At 30.8% G+C, this 15,584-nt stretch overlaps 2 protein-coding genes, 1 long non-coding RNA gene and 1 other non-coding gene across 5 annotated transcripts; 2 read left to right on the forward strand and 2 right to left on the reverse strand.

The window, feature by feature from the left end:
- Nucleotides 1–8,787: 8,787 nt before the first annotated feature.
- On the reverse strand, nt 8,788–9,528 carry LOC116404540. The gene is made up of 3 exons (XR_004217389.1): nt 9,396–9,528; nt 9,143–9,268; nt 8,788–9,067 (listed from the first exon to the last, which is right to left on the reverse strand). It is a non-coding gene; the product is annotated as an uncharacterized LOC116404540 (long non-coding RNA).
- Nucleotides 9,066–12,715, forward strand: LOC101208374 (formin-like protein 11). Its single transcript, XM_004135731.3, has 4 exons — nt 9,066–10,746; nt 10,830–11,020; nt 11,100–11,335; nt 11,824–12,715. The coding sequence occupies exons 1-4, from the start codon at nt 9,176–9,178 to the stop codon at nt 12,499–12,501; spliced, it is 2,676 nt and encodes an 891-aa protein (XP_004135779.1). The 5' UTR covers nt 9,066–9,175; the 3' UTR covers nt 12,502–12,715.
- A 162-nt stretch (nt 12,716–12,877) lies between these two features.
- On the forward strand, nt 12,878–12,948 carry TRNAG-CCC. The gene has a single exon. It is a non-coding gene; the product is annotated as a tRNA-Gly (tRNA).
- A 59-nt stretch (nt 12,949–13,007) lies between these two features.
- On the reverse strand, nt 13,008–14,238 carry LOC101206742 (protein SRC2). 2 transcript variants are annotated; one of them, XM_031887211.1, is made up of 2 exons: nt 13,888–14,238; nt 13,008–13,743 (listed from the first exon to the last, which is right to left on the reverse strand). In XM_031887211.1, the coding sequence occupies exons 1-2, from the start codon at nt 14,082–14,084 to the stop codon at nt 13,227–13,229; spliced, it is 714 nt and encodes a 237-aa protein (XP_031743071.1). In that variant the 5' UTR covers nt 14,085–14,238; the 3' UTR covers nt 13,008–13,226. The 2 variants fall into 2 exon arrangements, with proteins under 2 accessions (XP_031743071.1, XP_004135614.1); XM_004135566.3 differs by having other exon boundaries at nt 13,008–14,235.
- Nucleotides 14,239–15,584: the final 1,346 nt, after the last annotated feature.

Below are 15,584 nucleotides of genomic sequence, written 5' to 3' on the forward strand. Positions count from 1 at the left end.
TCAAAATAATCAAATTAGTTGACAATTTGGTCCTAATCAATCTCCCCCTAACATTTTACTTTTGAGGAATCCAACCCAACACAAACTAATTGAATCCAATTGGATAAAAATATTGCTTTTTTTTTTGTTTGTTGTTGTAAAATTGACCCTTATCCATAAAAACATATGGTTTTGGTTACTATTATATATTTAAGTATTCTTGGAATTTAAGGTAATTGAACTATTAGTATCATCCTTCTTCTGCCGTCTGCTCTCTTGTTCATGCGCTCTTTAGGAGCTAAATTTAGATTTATTTCTATTGAGATATAGATGATGGAGGGATGAATGTAACGTGGTATAAGAGCACTTAGACACGTTGAATCCTTCCAAAAGTTAACAATCAAGTAATAGGTTTAATTAAATGAACTCTTCCAAGGATTCAATGTACTAATTTATCAAAACAATGGAAACATGTAACCAACCCATTATCAAGTAATAGAAATAGTTACAAATAGAAATAGAGGTAATGAACATATTTTCCTTAAATTATGCTTGTGTGTTGAAAGGTGTTTTTGATTCTATTTAGTTTATAGATCGTGTTTTATACGTAGGGCTGGGGAAAAAGTATCGGGTAGTTGGGATTGACCTCGATCTGATGAGGTATGAGGTAGTGTTGAATGGAAAATGTGTGACAAAAGTGACATCTTGGATTAGAGATAACTATTATCGTACTAACCCATGTCTAGATATTTGATCTTAAGAGATAATCTTACTTCTGATTTGTCTCTTGGATGATATGAATTTGGCTTAAAGAGATTAATCTCTTTAGTTCATTGTTCTTCTTCAGTGAAGCCTTGGATCTTTAAGCAAAAAATTAGAATTGTCTTATCAGATGTTAACTAACAAAATATACATATGTATGTATGTATAAAAAAAAAAGTAAACTTTCAGCAACACATTTCACATTTTCAAAGCACTCTGTGTGATAGACTTGTCATAAAAATAGTATTTTCAAAAAGTTATTCTAAATTTATGAGATATAGATATATCTATGACTATATATGTATGTATATATGACTATATATGTATGTGTTGTTATTAATATTGTTGTAAACCTTTCCTATTCCTTAAAGGTTGAAAGCACACATCATTTGACAGAGTTGGTTCGTTTTTGGCTTTTATTTGCTTGAAGTTTAGCTGAACACACATACTTATATGGAATTTTATTATATATATATATATTATATATATATATATATATATATATATATATATAATATATATATATATATATATATATAAAGTTAACCTTACAATGGATCATAATAATAAGTTAAAACTTTCAACTTTCAAACCTGATATTTGTTAAATGTTAAAAAAGTTTATAATAGCATTATAAACTTTCAAATAGGGTCTACAAGTTTTTGGCAGTAAGATCTTGTATTATTCTTTGGGTTGTTTTGTTGTTTCCTTGTAGAGAGACTTTCCTTTGTTGTATTTCCTAATATGTTGTGGGATTTTCTCCTACTTTGTGTTGTTCTAGAACCTTAACGGCCGTTTATGATCCTTTCCTTTTTCAAGGGTTGACCTAAACGTTGCGTTGTTTTGTGAGTTTGTGTGGTTGTAGAAAAAATAAGATAATCTAGTTAGTCATGTTGTTCGGGTCATGGTCTTTCATTAAAGCATGTCTGTCTGGAAGAAAATCAGAACAAAGGATAGTAAACCAAGTAACTTTCTAGTGTGATCTTGTTGTTATTCAATATAGTATATTGAACCATTACGCTGTGTACTTGTTATCCTTTCAAAGTCTAGTGAATATTTCTTCTTAATTGGACATAGTCTTGCAAATGTAGGTGTTGTTATGCCGAATTGAGTTAACAAGTTGCTTGAACATATTTTTCTCTATTATTGTCTCTGACTTTGTTCGTCATTTTGTTTTTGACATTTGGTCCAGTATTATTAGTCTTCTTAATAATACTCTTTGTTTTTCAAATTTAAAAAATGGGTGAAAGATATATTTAAAAAAAAATAAAAATTCAAATATACCAAAATATTTACAAAATATAGCAAAATTTTAGATCTACCACTAATAAACACCGACAAACTTCTAAATTTTTGCTCTTTTTTGTAAATATTTTGAACCGTTCTGACATTGACAATAATCCCGAATGTTCCCGAATGTTTCAAATCAAGCAAGACATAATTATTATTCAAAATTGTCCTAACATCTTGTGTTAAAAGTTCATCACATCCAAAATTTCCTTAATTCAAACATAAAAAGAGAAACCCTAATGGGACATTCCCACTTGTGTATTCATCATTATATAGATATTTTGAATAGTAATAGAGCCTAACAATACTATTGTGGCTATATATATAACTCAATAGATTAATAAATTAACTATGTGTGTGGTAACTTTATATATATAATATATATATAAACAAATAATTAGAAAGATATTAGAGAATAGATTTGGTGAATGGTTTTTTAATGGGTCAGCCCTTAATTAAGCAGCCTCTTGATTTCAATTATGAAACCAAAAAAGAATTATAAAGAAATATGAATAGAAGCCAACTCTGTTTGACCTAATTCATCTTGGTTGGATGTGGGGATTTTTTTTGGTCAACATATGAAAAAGCACTACATAATTAATATTAATGCAAAGAAAAAACTTTGTGTTTCAAACTAATTAGTATTTTTAGGGAATAATACACACTATCTTCTATAAAAGAAAATAATTAATTAATATAAGATTTGGTTGTGTTAGGGAAAATAAATACTTTTGGTTATCTAAATTTAAATAAAAGTAATAATAGGGATTATCGAATTTTAGTTGATAATGATTTAGTATAATGATGGTTTTTTTAATTTTAGTGGTGAAAAATATTATTGAGACTTATTGAAATTTGGTATGTATTGTAGATGGATAAATTTATTTATTTATTAATTTAGAGAATTGAAGTTGAGATTTAATTTTGATAAGATATAAATTTAAGTGTTATAGATTTGAAAGTATAAGAGCAAGTTGTTTCTCATAATTAAACTTTAATATAATAACTTAAATTTGTTACGAATTTAAAAGCATAAACACTAAATTTTATTACAAACTAAAGTTAGGGATATAACTAAGATGAAATTTGGTTTTTGACCACGGTTTTTCACGTCTTTTTTATTACTAGTTATATGACTTACGTTTCGTGCCAATTCAGTTAGTGTTCTTTTAAGTAACGTCGAATTTGTTATTTTAATTATTAAAGTTCGAAATTAAGAGTACAAACAATATTTATACTATATATATAAATAAATAAATAAAGGTGTAGTTATATGTGAAACCCACTCTCTCAATAGTAACTTAGCAAAGTCTCATTGTGTAGAAACATAAGGGAAAAAGGAACAATCACTTTCACTTTATATTTTATGTGTTTTGATTAAAATATGAATTTGATTTTGTCTCCTAACCACATTAATTTATGACTTAAAGTTTCTTATAGATTAAGCTTCTTAATTTATTTGTGTGCCTCACATATTTGACTCTCCCCATTTCAATGAGTTTAACCTAATTATTAAAACATTTGTGTGACTTATCTTTAATGAAAAATATTGCTAAAAATATGAGTGATAGTGATAGACGACATTAGCAGAGCAAAATATTGATAGAAGTTTACCAACGACTATGATCGATAGAATATGAATTTTTCATATTTTGTAAATATTTTAGTTTATTATGGTGTATTTGAGAATGATGGTTCAATAAAAATAATTTTATTTAATTAAGTATTCTAACCCTTTCTAACTAATCATTTTTCACTAATTAACTCCTTAAAACATGATCAAACTATATACATTATTTGACCTTTCACCTTTTGAAAAAGAAAAAACAAAAATAAAATGTGATTAGTAACAAAGTTAATTAACCAAAAATAAAGTAATTAAGAAAGGAGGTAATTTATTGATTTGACTTAAAATATTTGATAATCTCTAATTAACAATGAACTTAATTAACTTGTGTTTCCACACATACCTAAATTAATGATATGTTAATTAAAGTAATATTGTTTTAGGTCTTTAATAAAGCTTTTAGTTTGGATATGGATTATAATGTGATGTGTTAAAACCAAAACAAAACAACTTAGCTTTTGACATAAAGATAAAGAAAAACAACTTCAAGTAATAAATTATTTCATTTTTTACCTAAAAAGGAAAAAAAAAAAAAAGGGTTTAGTTCTCAAAATAACATTGTGGATGGAAACATATATTTGATATGAGAAACCCTAAAATTTTTAGTGAAATTTCCAAATGTGACCCTAAATTTGGAGAGAAATAGATAAATCATCGGAAATAGAGATCAATTTTTTTTTCACCTCTAAAATAAAAAATCATGTTAATTACTCGTTAAACTAAACGAATCGACTTTGACATTTGTTTCTTTTAAGCTAAGCATTTCATACGTTTTTCTTAGATATGTAATATATTGTATTAATTATTATATATAGAACATGACGTGGAATGTCAAGTTGTGAATATTGAAAATTTATATGAGTGTACGTGTAATTATGAAATAAGTTAAGTTATATCTCAAATTTTCACTTTTTCAGCCTAAAACCAAAATAATTTATCATTCGTAAAATAAAATAATAGCCATAAATATAACAAGAGATTCAAAATAATTAAGTATATAATAACATTTTTAAAAAATTACAAATATAGTAAAATTCGTCAAAATCTATCAATGATAGAAGTCTATCACTAATAGATAAACCATGTTGCAATATATTGGTTTATCACTAATAAACTATACGAGTCTATAAAGTCCATCATCGATAAATTTTTCTATATTTACAATTTTTTAAAACGATGTTTTATTATGGATCATTATTCTTAAAATTGCTATCTATTATAATTTTCCTAAAATAAACCATCTTACCTGCCCAAACTCTTATTTAGGCCAAAGCCCAAAACAATATTAGCTTGGGAGTCCCTTAATGGGCCGAAGACATAACCCTAAATGGATAAATGGGCCAAAGCCCAAGACAAGCTTTCAGAAAATGTCAAACACTTTGCCTCTCATTGCAAGCAAATAATTTTGGCAAATTTGATGACTCATCTTCTTCTACAACTTTTATTTCTAACATTCTTGAAAAACTTCAAGACCCAACAAAAGTGTAGAAACATCAAATTAACAAATACCTAATCAATAGAATATAACAAAAACAAACATACTTCCACTTCAATTAAATACTACCAACCGATATATCTTTTCCAATACGAAACACTTGTTCTTGAAAAAAAAATCGCAAAGTCCTTGACCTAGGTCCCAACGACCTTAGCAACTCCTCGAGTCTTTCATTTTGATGCTCTTATTCACACACGTGTTAATTCATTAGAACATCATACAATCGGAGGTTAATTCACGATAACCACCAACAGCTTTATTCCTATTTTAAGTGTATGTGCAAGAGCAACAAACAAAATAGATTATTCAAACAAAGAATCCACGAACCACTTTAATTAATAATGTAATAAAAATTAAAGGAGAGAACGAATATATACTATTAATTTTCCAATATTAATAATAATGTTCACCAATATGTTAAATATCCATAAATAATATAAAAAGGTTTTCTTTATATTTTTATGGAATTGAAAACCATAAAATGATACATTCTTCATTCTACAATGCAAACAAAAATTCCTTTCTCCTAATTATTGTTTGTTTCTTTTAAAGTAATCATATGGGAGATGACACTTTGCTCAATAATGTATATATAGAATCATTTCCTTTGAAGGAAACTTTGGAATTATTTTAAAATCAATCAATTATTATTGTTTTAATTTTCAAACATTGGATACTTTCTTTCAACACAAAATAAATAAATCAAATGTGTGCATTTAATATTTCTTTCTTTCTTATGGCTATGAAATTAATTACAAATTTGGTTCAAAGTAGTTGATAGCATTATTATGTTACATATCTAATATGAAGATGGTCCTTCCTTAGATTGGGTTTTTGAAAATATATATTCATTGCCTTAAATCTATAAGTAAATGGAAAACTTTTTTAAAAAATTTATCTCTTTCCAACTTTCACTAAAATAATTACGAAAAAAACTCATAAAATATCACAAACGATGATGAAATTGTTTATGAATTTATCTAAAATCACTTTTCAAAATGCTTTTGATTACATGTAAAATCAAACTCGTATAAAATTTTTAAAATAATCATCTTATAATAAATTTGGATAAAAAAATAGGTTAAAACAATAAGTCTACTTTTATAATCATTATGGCTAAATCATAACAATCTATTTCTAATTTATTAAACACCCTAATATGATTTTTCAACTTCAAAACTTTATAAGACAATATTTTTTATCTTGAAAGCTACAATCCTTTCGAACCGAACTTAAATTCTAAATAGTTAATTGCTATCGTGAATTGAATTCATTTTCTAATATTTTTGGATTTATATAATTAACGTTGTCATTAATATAAATCATGAAAGTATTGAAGATAATTTATTCTTTGACTTTGTTATTTCCAATGATTCTTATAATTATTTTTCCATTTTAGACTTTTGGTGATATGTCTTTTCATAAGTGAAATTAACATATCTGATATATGTTCTATTTTTTGTCATTTATATTCTATTTTTTCACCATGTTATCTCTACGATTAACCAAACACGTGTTTGAAGGTCGAAAAGCTACGGTTAACTCTAACTTCATAACATTTGGCCAATGAGGACAAATTTTACAATTTGAAAGCAATTTGCAAATCAGCAGAAAGTAAGGGTAAAAGGAACAATGAGAAATATGTGTATAAATGTCAGACTCGGTTTACTCAAATGTCAGTTGAACTAAATTCATGTTGGTTTAAGTGTGAATTATTAATAAACTATGTTACTATATAACTCAATGATATATACATTACATAAAACTATAATTGAACTTGTGTGACTATAACATCTATACACAATATGAAGTATAGAATTGCGTATAGAATCAATTAATTGGTATATTTGTGTAAATTTGTAATTGATTACTTACATAATTTTAATACATCAGTGTTAGGATCTATGCCATAAAGCCTAGTAATAATGAATATGTTATTCAATAATTATATAATTATTCTATTGTAACAATAAAGTAGCTATTACAATAATAATTAAAAAAAAAAAGTTTGTTAGTATAGTCACCACCAATATGGATTGATATATAACTTTTTCAAATAATTTGGTTTAAATTGTTTATGTCGAGACATGTGAGTAAAACAAAACTATCTTATTTCTATAGGATTGGACCGGATATAATTCAAATCTTTTTCTACTACAATTTTTATTTTATTTTTTTGTTAATAGTATTTCCTACCTATCATTTTTGGATATACTACTGTGTATATTTTCATCTTATATTTAATTTTTTTTATTAAGTTGAAAGTGCCTTGAGAAAATGTCATTATTTTGTTTATACGTTAATAAGGCACACACCCACATTACAAATTTATAGTGGGTGGAAATGACTCTAACAAGTGATTTAGAAACTACCATTTTAGTGACTTTTCTAAATAGAGAATTAGCTAGAAATGTAATTTGGCAAGATAAAATTAACTTTCATATAAGTATGATTAGTAGTTCTGTTAATGGTGATTTGAACACATTTTCTTTTTTAATTTAAAAAAATTGTTTTTAAGGTTTAGTTTAAAAAACACATACTATTAGTTTTCAAATTTTCATTTTAAATTTTACTTTTTGACTTTTTTTCACTTGTACTTATTTTCTATCATTAGTGTTATTTAAAAATTAAAATAACTATGGTATTTTTCATTCCTATTAAATTTTTTATTAAAAGTTCTTAGTACTCTCTATTAACAACATTTTATAATTTAGGTAATGTATGGAAATCAAACTCAAAATTTTAATAAGTTGAAATTCAACCAAATGAAAACTATAATATCTAAAATCACCCAACTAAAAAGATATTTTCAAAATTACTATATTTATTTTGGTTTGGTTGTGGGTTTGGAGTTTCTCTCACCTCAAAAGGTTGGAAGAAAGAGAGAAAGAAAAAACAAAAAAAAAAAAGAAAAAATTGGAAAGTTGGAAACAACCAATAAGAAAGAGAAATGTGGGCTTTAAACCCATCTTTGCTTCCCATTATTTAGTCATCAAAACTTCTCCCTTTTCCTATTTCTGCTTTCATTTCTTTTCCCTTTCATATCAACAAACCTCATCACATGAGAAAGGGATGGACCATTTATTTTCTCTTATGTTCTATCATCAATCCATCTCCACTTCTCTATCATGTTTTTTCTTTTTCTAAAAAAATACTCAGTATATACATTTTGATACACTCTCATACAATTATTAGTTTTAAACCGTATAAATGGAAACTTTTTTTTTTTTGTTCTTACACCATACCAAAATTCTTCCTTTCTTAAGACTGTGTTTACTTACATCTCCACCACCTCCATTTTGTCCCCACCTTAACCTATTTTCTCCCTCTCCTCCTCTTCTCTCTCTTAATTATGAAGTTGGTGAAAACTTATGGCTCCCGTCTTCCTCCATCTGTTTGGCAACTCCATTACAAACAAAGGTCCCACAGCATACTTTTTCTCTTCAATGTCTTGAGATTCTATCAACAGTTTTTTTAATGTTAATCAACTAAACCCACCCCTCTCTTTTCATCTCACAAATCCAACCATTTCAGCATTAGATTCAAGTTTTTTTTTTAGTCTCTAAAAGCAAATCTAATGTATATGATTACCTTCAAAAAGTTCTGAATCACGGATCAAGAAGCAGAGGAAAAGTATGTTTAACTTTTTTCTAACACAAAGCAGAAGAAACAAAACAAGACAACAGATTGGAGTTTTGAGTTTAGTGAAAGTGAACTTTTTAATGGTGTTTCTGCAGATGAGGATTATGGGGCTAATGACTGAAGAGAAAAATAAAGAGTGAATCGAAAGAAAAGTAAGGAAGGTCAATTTACATACCCAAAAACAAACAACTGCCATGTTCAGAGAGGTTCCTTGGAGTAGCATTAAAGACTCTCTTCTTCATGTTCCTCTTCCTCTTTGCTATGGAATCTTCCTGCAGTACCCAACATTAGGTTCAATGATGTGAAAAGAACAGACTTTTTTTTTTCTTTTTGGAAGAAATTCTTACTTCGGTTTTGATGAGAACTTGATTGAAGAGAAAATGGGTTGTGTTTTGAAGTGTGTTTTCATGATTGTTGTCTTCATTTCGATGCCTTTTTCATTGGAGAAATCTCACATTTCGATTGCTAACTCACTGTTGGATGCAACTGAGAGCTTTAGTGTTAAAGAGCTAGAGAGAGTTTCAGGGGAAGATGAGAATGGCGGCAATGAGCCTTTCATTTTGGACAGAGTCAGAGCTCTACTTGGACTTAATAGCTTACAATTGGGAAATCAAAGCCCATCAGATCTTTCGCCTTCGCCATCTCCGTCGCCCTCGCCATCTCCATTCACCATTTCTCCTTCTCCTGCTCCAATGGCAGCTCATCGAGTGCACATTCACGAGCATTCTCATCCTCATCAGCTGCGCTTGCACAAGAGCCGACCAAAATACAAACCGAAAAGAAAAGATCCAAGAGAAGGAAGGGTCAGAAAAATTCTTGTTGCAGTTCTTGTGTCTGTAGGAGTCGCCATTTTGTTGTGCTCTATTATTGCCTTTTGGGTCTGCAAGAAGTTCAAAAGTCAGAGAGAGGAATCCATGGAGAAGCTTTCTGTTAAGAGTGAAAAAGAAGATAAGACAGCAAGACCAAAATCTAGCCTTGATCTGTTCGATCTTGGTAGACTAGGTATGGATGTTGAAGAACAGACTCATACTTCTGAAAGTGAAAAGGAGTTATCTGTTCATAAAGAGGGGGGAAGGAGTGAAGAGATGTTGGATTCAGAATTTGATAATGTAAGTGTTTCTTCAACCAAGGAAATGATGTATGTTCATGAGGAAGATGATAGTAAATCAATACAATTTGTATCTGAGGGAACTCATTCCTCATCTGGGGATAAGGTTACTCCTGTTCAATGTTGTTCATCTGATGATGAGGAATCATTCCATTCTTGTGGTGATTCCAATTTGTCAAATCGTCGCCTTTCAAATGCTTCGGAAATTTCTTCTGCTAATGTGATAACAAATTCTACTTGTTCAGTACCAACTGTCACCTTAGCAAGTAAATTGGAAACACAATGTGATGAATCTAACAAGTTATTAACTTCTGACCAGTCTCATCTTGCCCTTTTTCCTTGTAATTCAGAACCCAAAATGCAGATGGTTCCCCATTCTGTTGGTTTCCAAAAGAATGCCAATGTCCCATCTTTATCTCCACCTCCACCACCGCCACCGCCGCCTCCTCCTGCAGTCATGGATCGCTGTTCGTTTTCCCTTTCTTCACCCTTTTCAACTGGATCTACTTCTTCTGCATTGTTAAGATCCTCATCTCCGGCATTGTCAGATTCTTCTTCCGTATCTCCTATACCATGGAATGATCTGCCATCACCTCAAACCACTACTAAACCTTCATTACCATCATCTGCTATTCCGCCACCCCCTTCTCCACCACCAATTTTGAAAACAAGCCCTTACTCTTTCAAAACTCCTCCTCCTCCTCCTTCCAAGCTCCCTCAATTCATGTCATTTGGAAAAGAGGCAAATTTAAGGCCAAAACTTAAGCCTCTCCATTGGGACAAAGTAAGAGCTGCACCTGATCAATCAATGGTGTGGGACAAGCTAAGATGGAGTTCATTTGAGTAAGTTCTTGCTCTTGCATATTCGTATTATTTCAATTTTATACAATTGCTTCAAGCTTAGATAGAGTTCATGAAAAAAACAGGCTAGATGAAGAAATGATTGAGTCATTATTTGGTTACAACCAACATGATTCAATGAAGAATGGTGATGCTAGCAACAAAAGTCCTTCTCCAAGCAAGCATATTCTAGAGGCAAAGAGACTTCAGAACCTAACCATTCTCTTAAAAGCCTTAAATCTCTCCACAGAACAAGTTTGTGAAGCCATAGAACAAGGTAATGGCTATTTCTGAATAAGAAATATACTTCAGAATTGTTATTGCAACAATCTTACTTTTTTAAATGTGAAAATCAGGGAATGGGCTGCGTTTGAGACAACTTGAAGCACTGGTGAAGATGGTACCAACACAAGAAGAAGAAGCCAAATTGTTAAGCTATGAAGGAGACATTGGTGAATTGGGTTGTACAGAGAAGTTTGTCATAGCAATTCTGAGAATACCATTTGCCTTCCAAAGAGTAGAAGCCATGCTTTACAGAGAAACTTTTGAAGATGAAGTGAATCATCTCAGGAACTCATTTTCCATACTAGAGGTAACAATCATAACATAAATAAACTAACTCCTTATAAAATCCACTTCCAATTCTATTCCATAACAACAAAAACAGTAACCACAATGAGAGTATTCATTGAAAAATCAAACCCACTCTTTCTAACTCTTCTTTCACCTCCATTCTATAACAACAAAAACAAAATGACCAGAGATGCTAAAATGGCATTAATTATTGCAAAATTGAACTTACTCACTCTTTCTAAGTCTTATTTAATCTCTATTCTGTAACAACAAAAACAATAACTAGAGATGCTAAAATGGCATTAATTATTCATCGCAAAATTGAACTTACCCTCAACCACTCTTTCTAATTCTACTTCAATTGCTTCACCATAACAACAAAAACAATAACCAGAGATGCTAAAACGAGATTACTCATCAGAAAATCCAACCCCCTCTTTCTAATTCTTCTTTCATCTATGTTCTAACAACAAATTTGCTAAATCCATTCAATTTCTATTCCATCAGGAGGCCTGCAAGGAATTAAGATCCAGCAGACTCTTCCTAAAACTCCTAGAAGCCGTGTTAAAAACAGGAAACCGAATGAACGTCGGAACAAGCAGAGGAGGCGCACGAGCATTCAAACTCGACGCGCTCCTAAAACTCTCCGACGTCAAAGGCACAGACGGCAAAACATCCCTACTCCACTTCGTAGTACAAGAAATGATCCGGTCAGAAGGGATCAGAGTATCAGGCAGCATAATGGGGAAAATCAACCAAAAAAACAAACCAAGAACAGTTGAAGAACGAGAAAACGATTACCGGAGAATGGGATTGGATTTGGTGTCGGGGTTGAGCACGGAACTGCAGAACGTGAAACGAGCGGCAACGATCGACCTGAAAGTAGTGGGAAGTTCGAGGGGGAATTTGAATGAAGGAATGAGGAAAATGGAGGAATTGGTGGGGAAGGAGTTGAGAGGGAACTTTGGGGAAAGCATGAAAGGGTTTGTGGGGTATGTGAAGAAGAGGATGGAGGAAGTGAAGAAGGATGAGGAAAGAGTATTGGGGAATGTGAGAGAGATTACAGAGTATTTCCATGGAAATGTGAGCAAAGAAGAGACGAATCCGTTGAGGATTTTTGTGATCGTTAGAGATTTTCTTGGAATGTTAGATAATGTTTGCAAGAGCTTCAAGATTGGTTGTTGATTGAAACAATCTTCCCGCCCAATTCAAATTTTTAATTTTTTCTTTTTTTTTTTGTAAATTGATAACTTCGTTTTTATTCATTTATTATTATTTTCAAATTTGAGGTATGGTTGAAGATATTTAGTTATGTTTCGGTTGTGGGTGAGTAAAATGTAACATGTAACTAAAATTACTTAACATTGTGTTTAATAAAGTTTCTTGAACCACTTTAACATTTGCGTTTAAAATGTATTGAAAGTGATGAATGTGCATCTCATACACAAGAAGATAGGATAGTAAATATATGAATATCACTCATTAAAACATTTAAATCTAAATGAAACATTATATTAAAATTATAATATGTACTAATAGGTTTATGGTTCAGACACATGAAGCGCATCTAGTGTAGTGGTATCATAGTACCCTCCCACGGTACTGACCGGGGTTCGATTCCCCGGATGCGCAATTTTTTTATTCCCCATAATGAATACGAAACGAAATGAATTTTTAGATGATTTGCTATCTAATAAAAAAGTTGAAACGATAGTAAAAGAATTGATATAATTTTGTTACAAAGAAATACTATGAAATGAAGTCCATGAGAAAAGTCCACTTCCAAATTCCCATATGCATAAAACATTACAATTTGATACATTAATACTTTTCCATATATTATTCTTTTCTATTCTTTATCTCAGCTCTCCCACCGGCGTCGTCATTGCCGCCACCGCCATCGTTCTTTCTTAAAAGTCCGACATCATATCTCCGATCAACAACCCACCAACCAAACCGGCTCCGATCCCTATTCCCACTCCCATTCCGCCACCGCCACCGTTCTTCTTCGGTGGCTTCATTGGCTGATATCCATACCCCGGAGGTGGCTGTTGGTAACCACCACCATATCCATACCCCGCCGGCGGATACCCATAACCCGGGGGCGGCGGATATCCACCCGAATGAGACTGTGGATACGCCCCCGGCGGCGGAGCGTTAGGATATCCACTGGGTGGCGGCGGGTATGCATCCGCCGGTGGTGGATATGAAGAACTAGAAGTAGGAAATGTCGACGGATAAGCCATTACTGGCGGTGGTTCCATCTCCTTCTGAGCGTACTGCTCGGTCGTATGCGGCGGTAGTGGCGGCAGCGACTCAATGTTATGTTTTTCCCCAAATTTATAAGCCAAATCCAAAGTCCCCTTCGCTTTCCCATTCGACAATCGAACACTAAAACTACCAAATTTCACCTCATTACCGGCATCATCGACGCCGCCCTCACGATGAACAATAGAATCAAACAACTCCTTGATTTGAACATAAACAACCCCAATTTCTCGATCGCCCAAACTCCGATCAGAGAGAAGCTTGATCTTGAGGGTAAGGCGGTTGTCCTGAACGGCGGCATCGTCGACGGTGAAAGTCATGGGGAAATCCCAGCTGGGGTTGGGGCCGGCGTCTTTGTCGACGGTGGTTTTCTGTTTTTGGTTGTTTAAATGGTCGCCGGAGATGGAAACGACGGCGTAAACGTCCATTTTAGTGATGAGATTAACGTCTTTGAGATCATGAGCTTTGATGATTCTGATTTCTAACGGCCGAACTTCCATTTTTTGGGGGGAAACGGTGGCGAGGAAGAGTGGAGGAAGAAATTTTGAAGGATTTATAAAAATTGGATGATGGCTATTATTGGAATTTTGTTATCGCCATGGAAATTTTCATTTCATTTTCTCTCCATCGTCAAATTGTAACAATCAACTTTACGCGTTTTAATTACTTCTAATTTTCAAAACTCTTTTTCCAATTTCCAATTTTGTTTGTTGTATATCATCTCGTCGTCATCTTTGACCATTTTAGAATAGTTCTTTTTTCTTCCGTAAACTAATACATCTACTAATAAAGACAGTATCTATTACTAATAGAAAAAATGAATGTAAATCTATGGTAATATTTTTTTTAGAAATTATATCAAATAACAAAAACATTTAAAAAAAAATCAATTTTTTAAATTTTAACAAAATTAAAAATCATCCTTTTAAATTTACTACTTTTATAAATTTAAATATTATCGTAATTTTTGTTTGTTATTCTTGCACAAATCCCATATTTTTTTCTTCATTATTATTATTTTTTATTATTTTTATAAATATTCTATTTCTTTTTTAAATAATATTTTTGTTAAATGTAATTCACACAAGTATTTTTTTTTGTTTCTAAGTTTTAAATGGTTAGAATATTTAGGTTTTAAATTTGGTTTTAGTTTAATTCTTACATTCAAAATTATTACTATTTTAAGATTTGAGTTTGATTTAAATTTGGGTTATAAATTTAAGTCATTCGTATTAACGTTCATTAATTAATTTAAAATAAGTATTAAATGAATAATTTATAATTATAAAAAGAAGGAAGATGGTAAAACTTAATTAGTTATTGTTATCTATTTAATTAGTTGTTCTAAAATTAATTTATAAATATTCAAACCGATAGAAAGCGTTTAGTAAAAATTAATATTAAAAACGTATCTATTGAATGTGAGAGATCTAATTAAACTTTAAAGCAAAACTAAAATCTTTAATTTTATAACACTTTGAAATTTATGGTATTCAAAGGCACACCATAGAGGTTTACATGTGAAAGTTATTTTGGTTGAATATATATAGTCAAATAAAACACGAAAAATATCTTTTTAGTCTTTAAATTTTGACGATGAATATGTGTGTTTGGTTTCTGAATTTTAAAAAATACTTCTGGTTAGGTCTTAGGTTTTTAAGAATAGACCAATTTGTTTTTTTTTTAGTTTTCAAAATTTAACTTCGGGGTTTTTTTAAATAAGTTTAAAAGGTCATAGAATTATTTTCTATTTGATTTTTTAAAAAAGGGTAGCAAACATTCTCGAGAACTTCTCTTAGATTCGAACCCATATCTGATGATAGAGCTAGAATAGATATTTTTTGTTTCCTACTCACACGAGCCCATATCCTTGCCTTTCGACCAATCTCTAATTCTAATCTTCCTCCCCTCTTTTGTGTTTGTAGTTATATTTTATTGTTTAAATCTTTTTATTTTTGTTTTAAGGAATTGGTTAGTCGTCGAGCAAAAAGCAAGTCTAG

Source organism: Cucumis sativus, chromosome 1 (genome assembly GCF_000004075.3).
Source record: "Cucumis sativus cultivar 9930 chromosome 1, Cucumber_9930_V3, whole genome shotgun sequence".
NCBI lineage: Eukaryota > Viridiplantae > Streptophyta > Magnoliopsida > Cucurbitales > Cucurbitaceae > Cucumis > Cucumis sativus.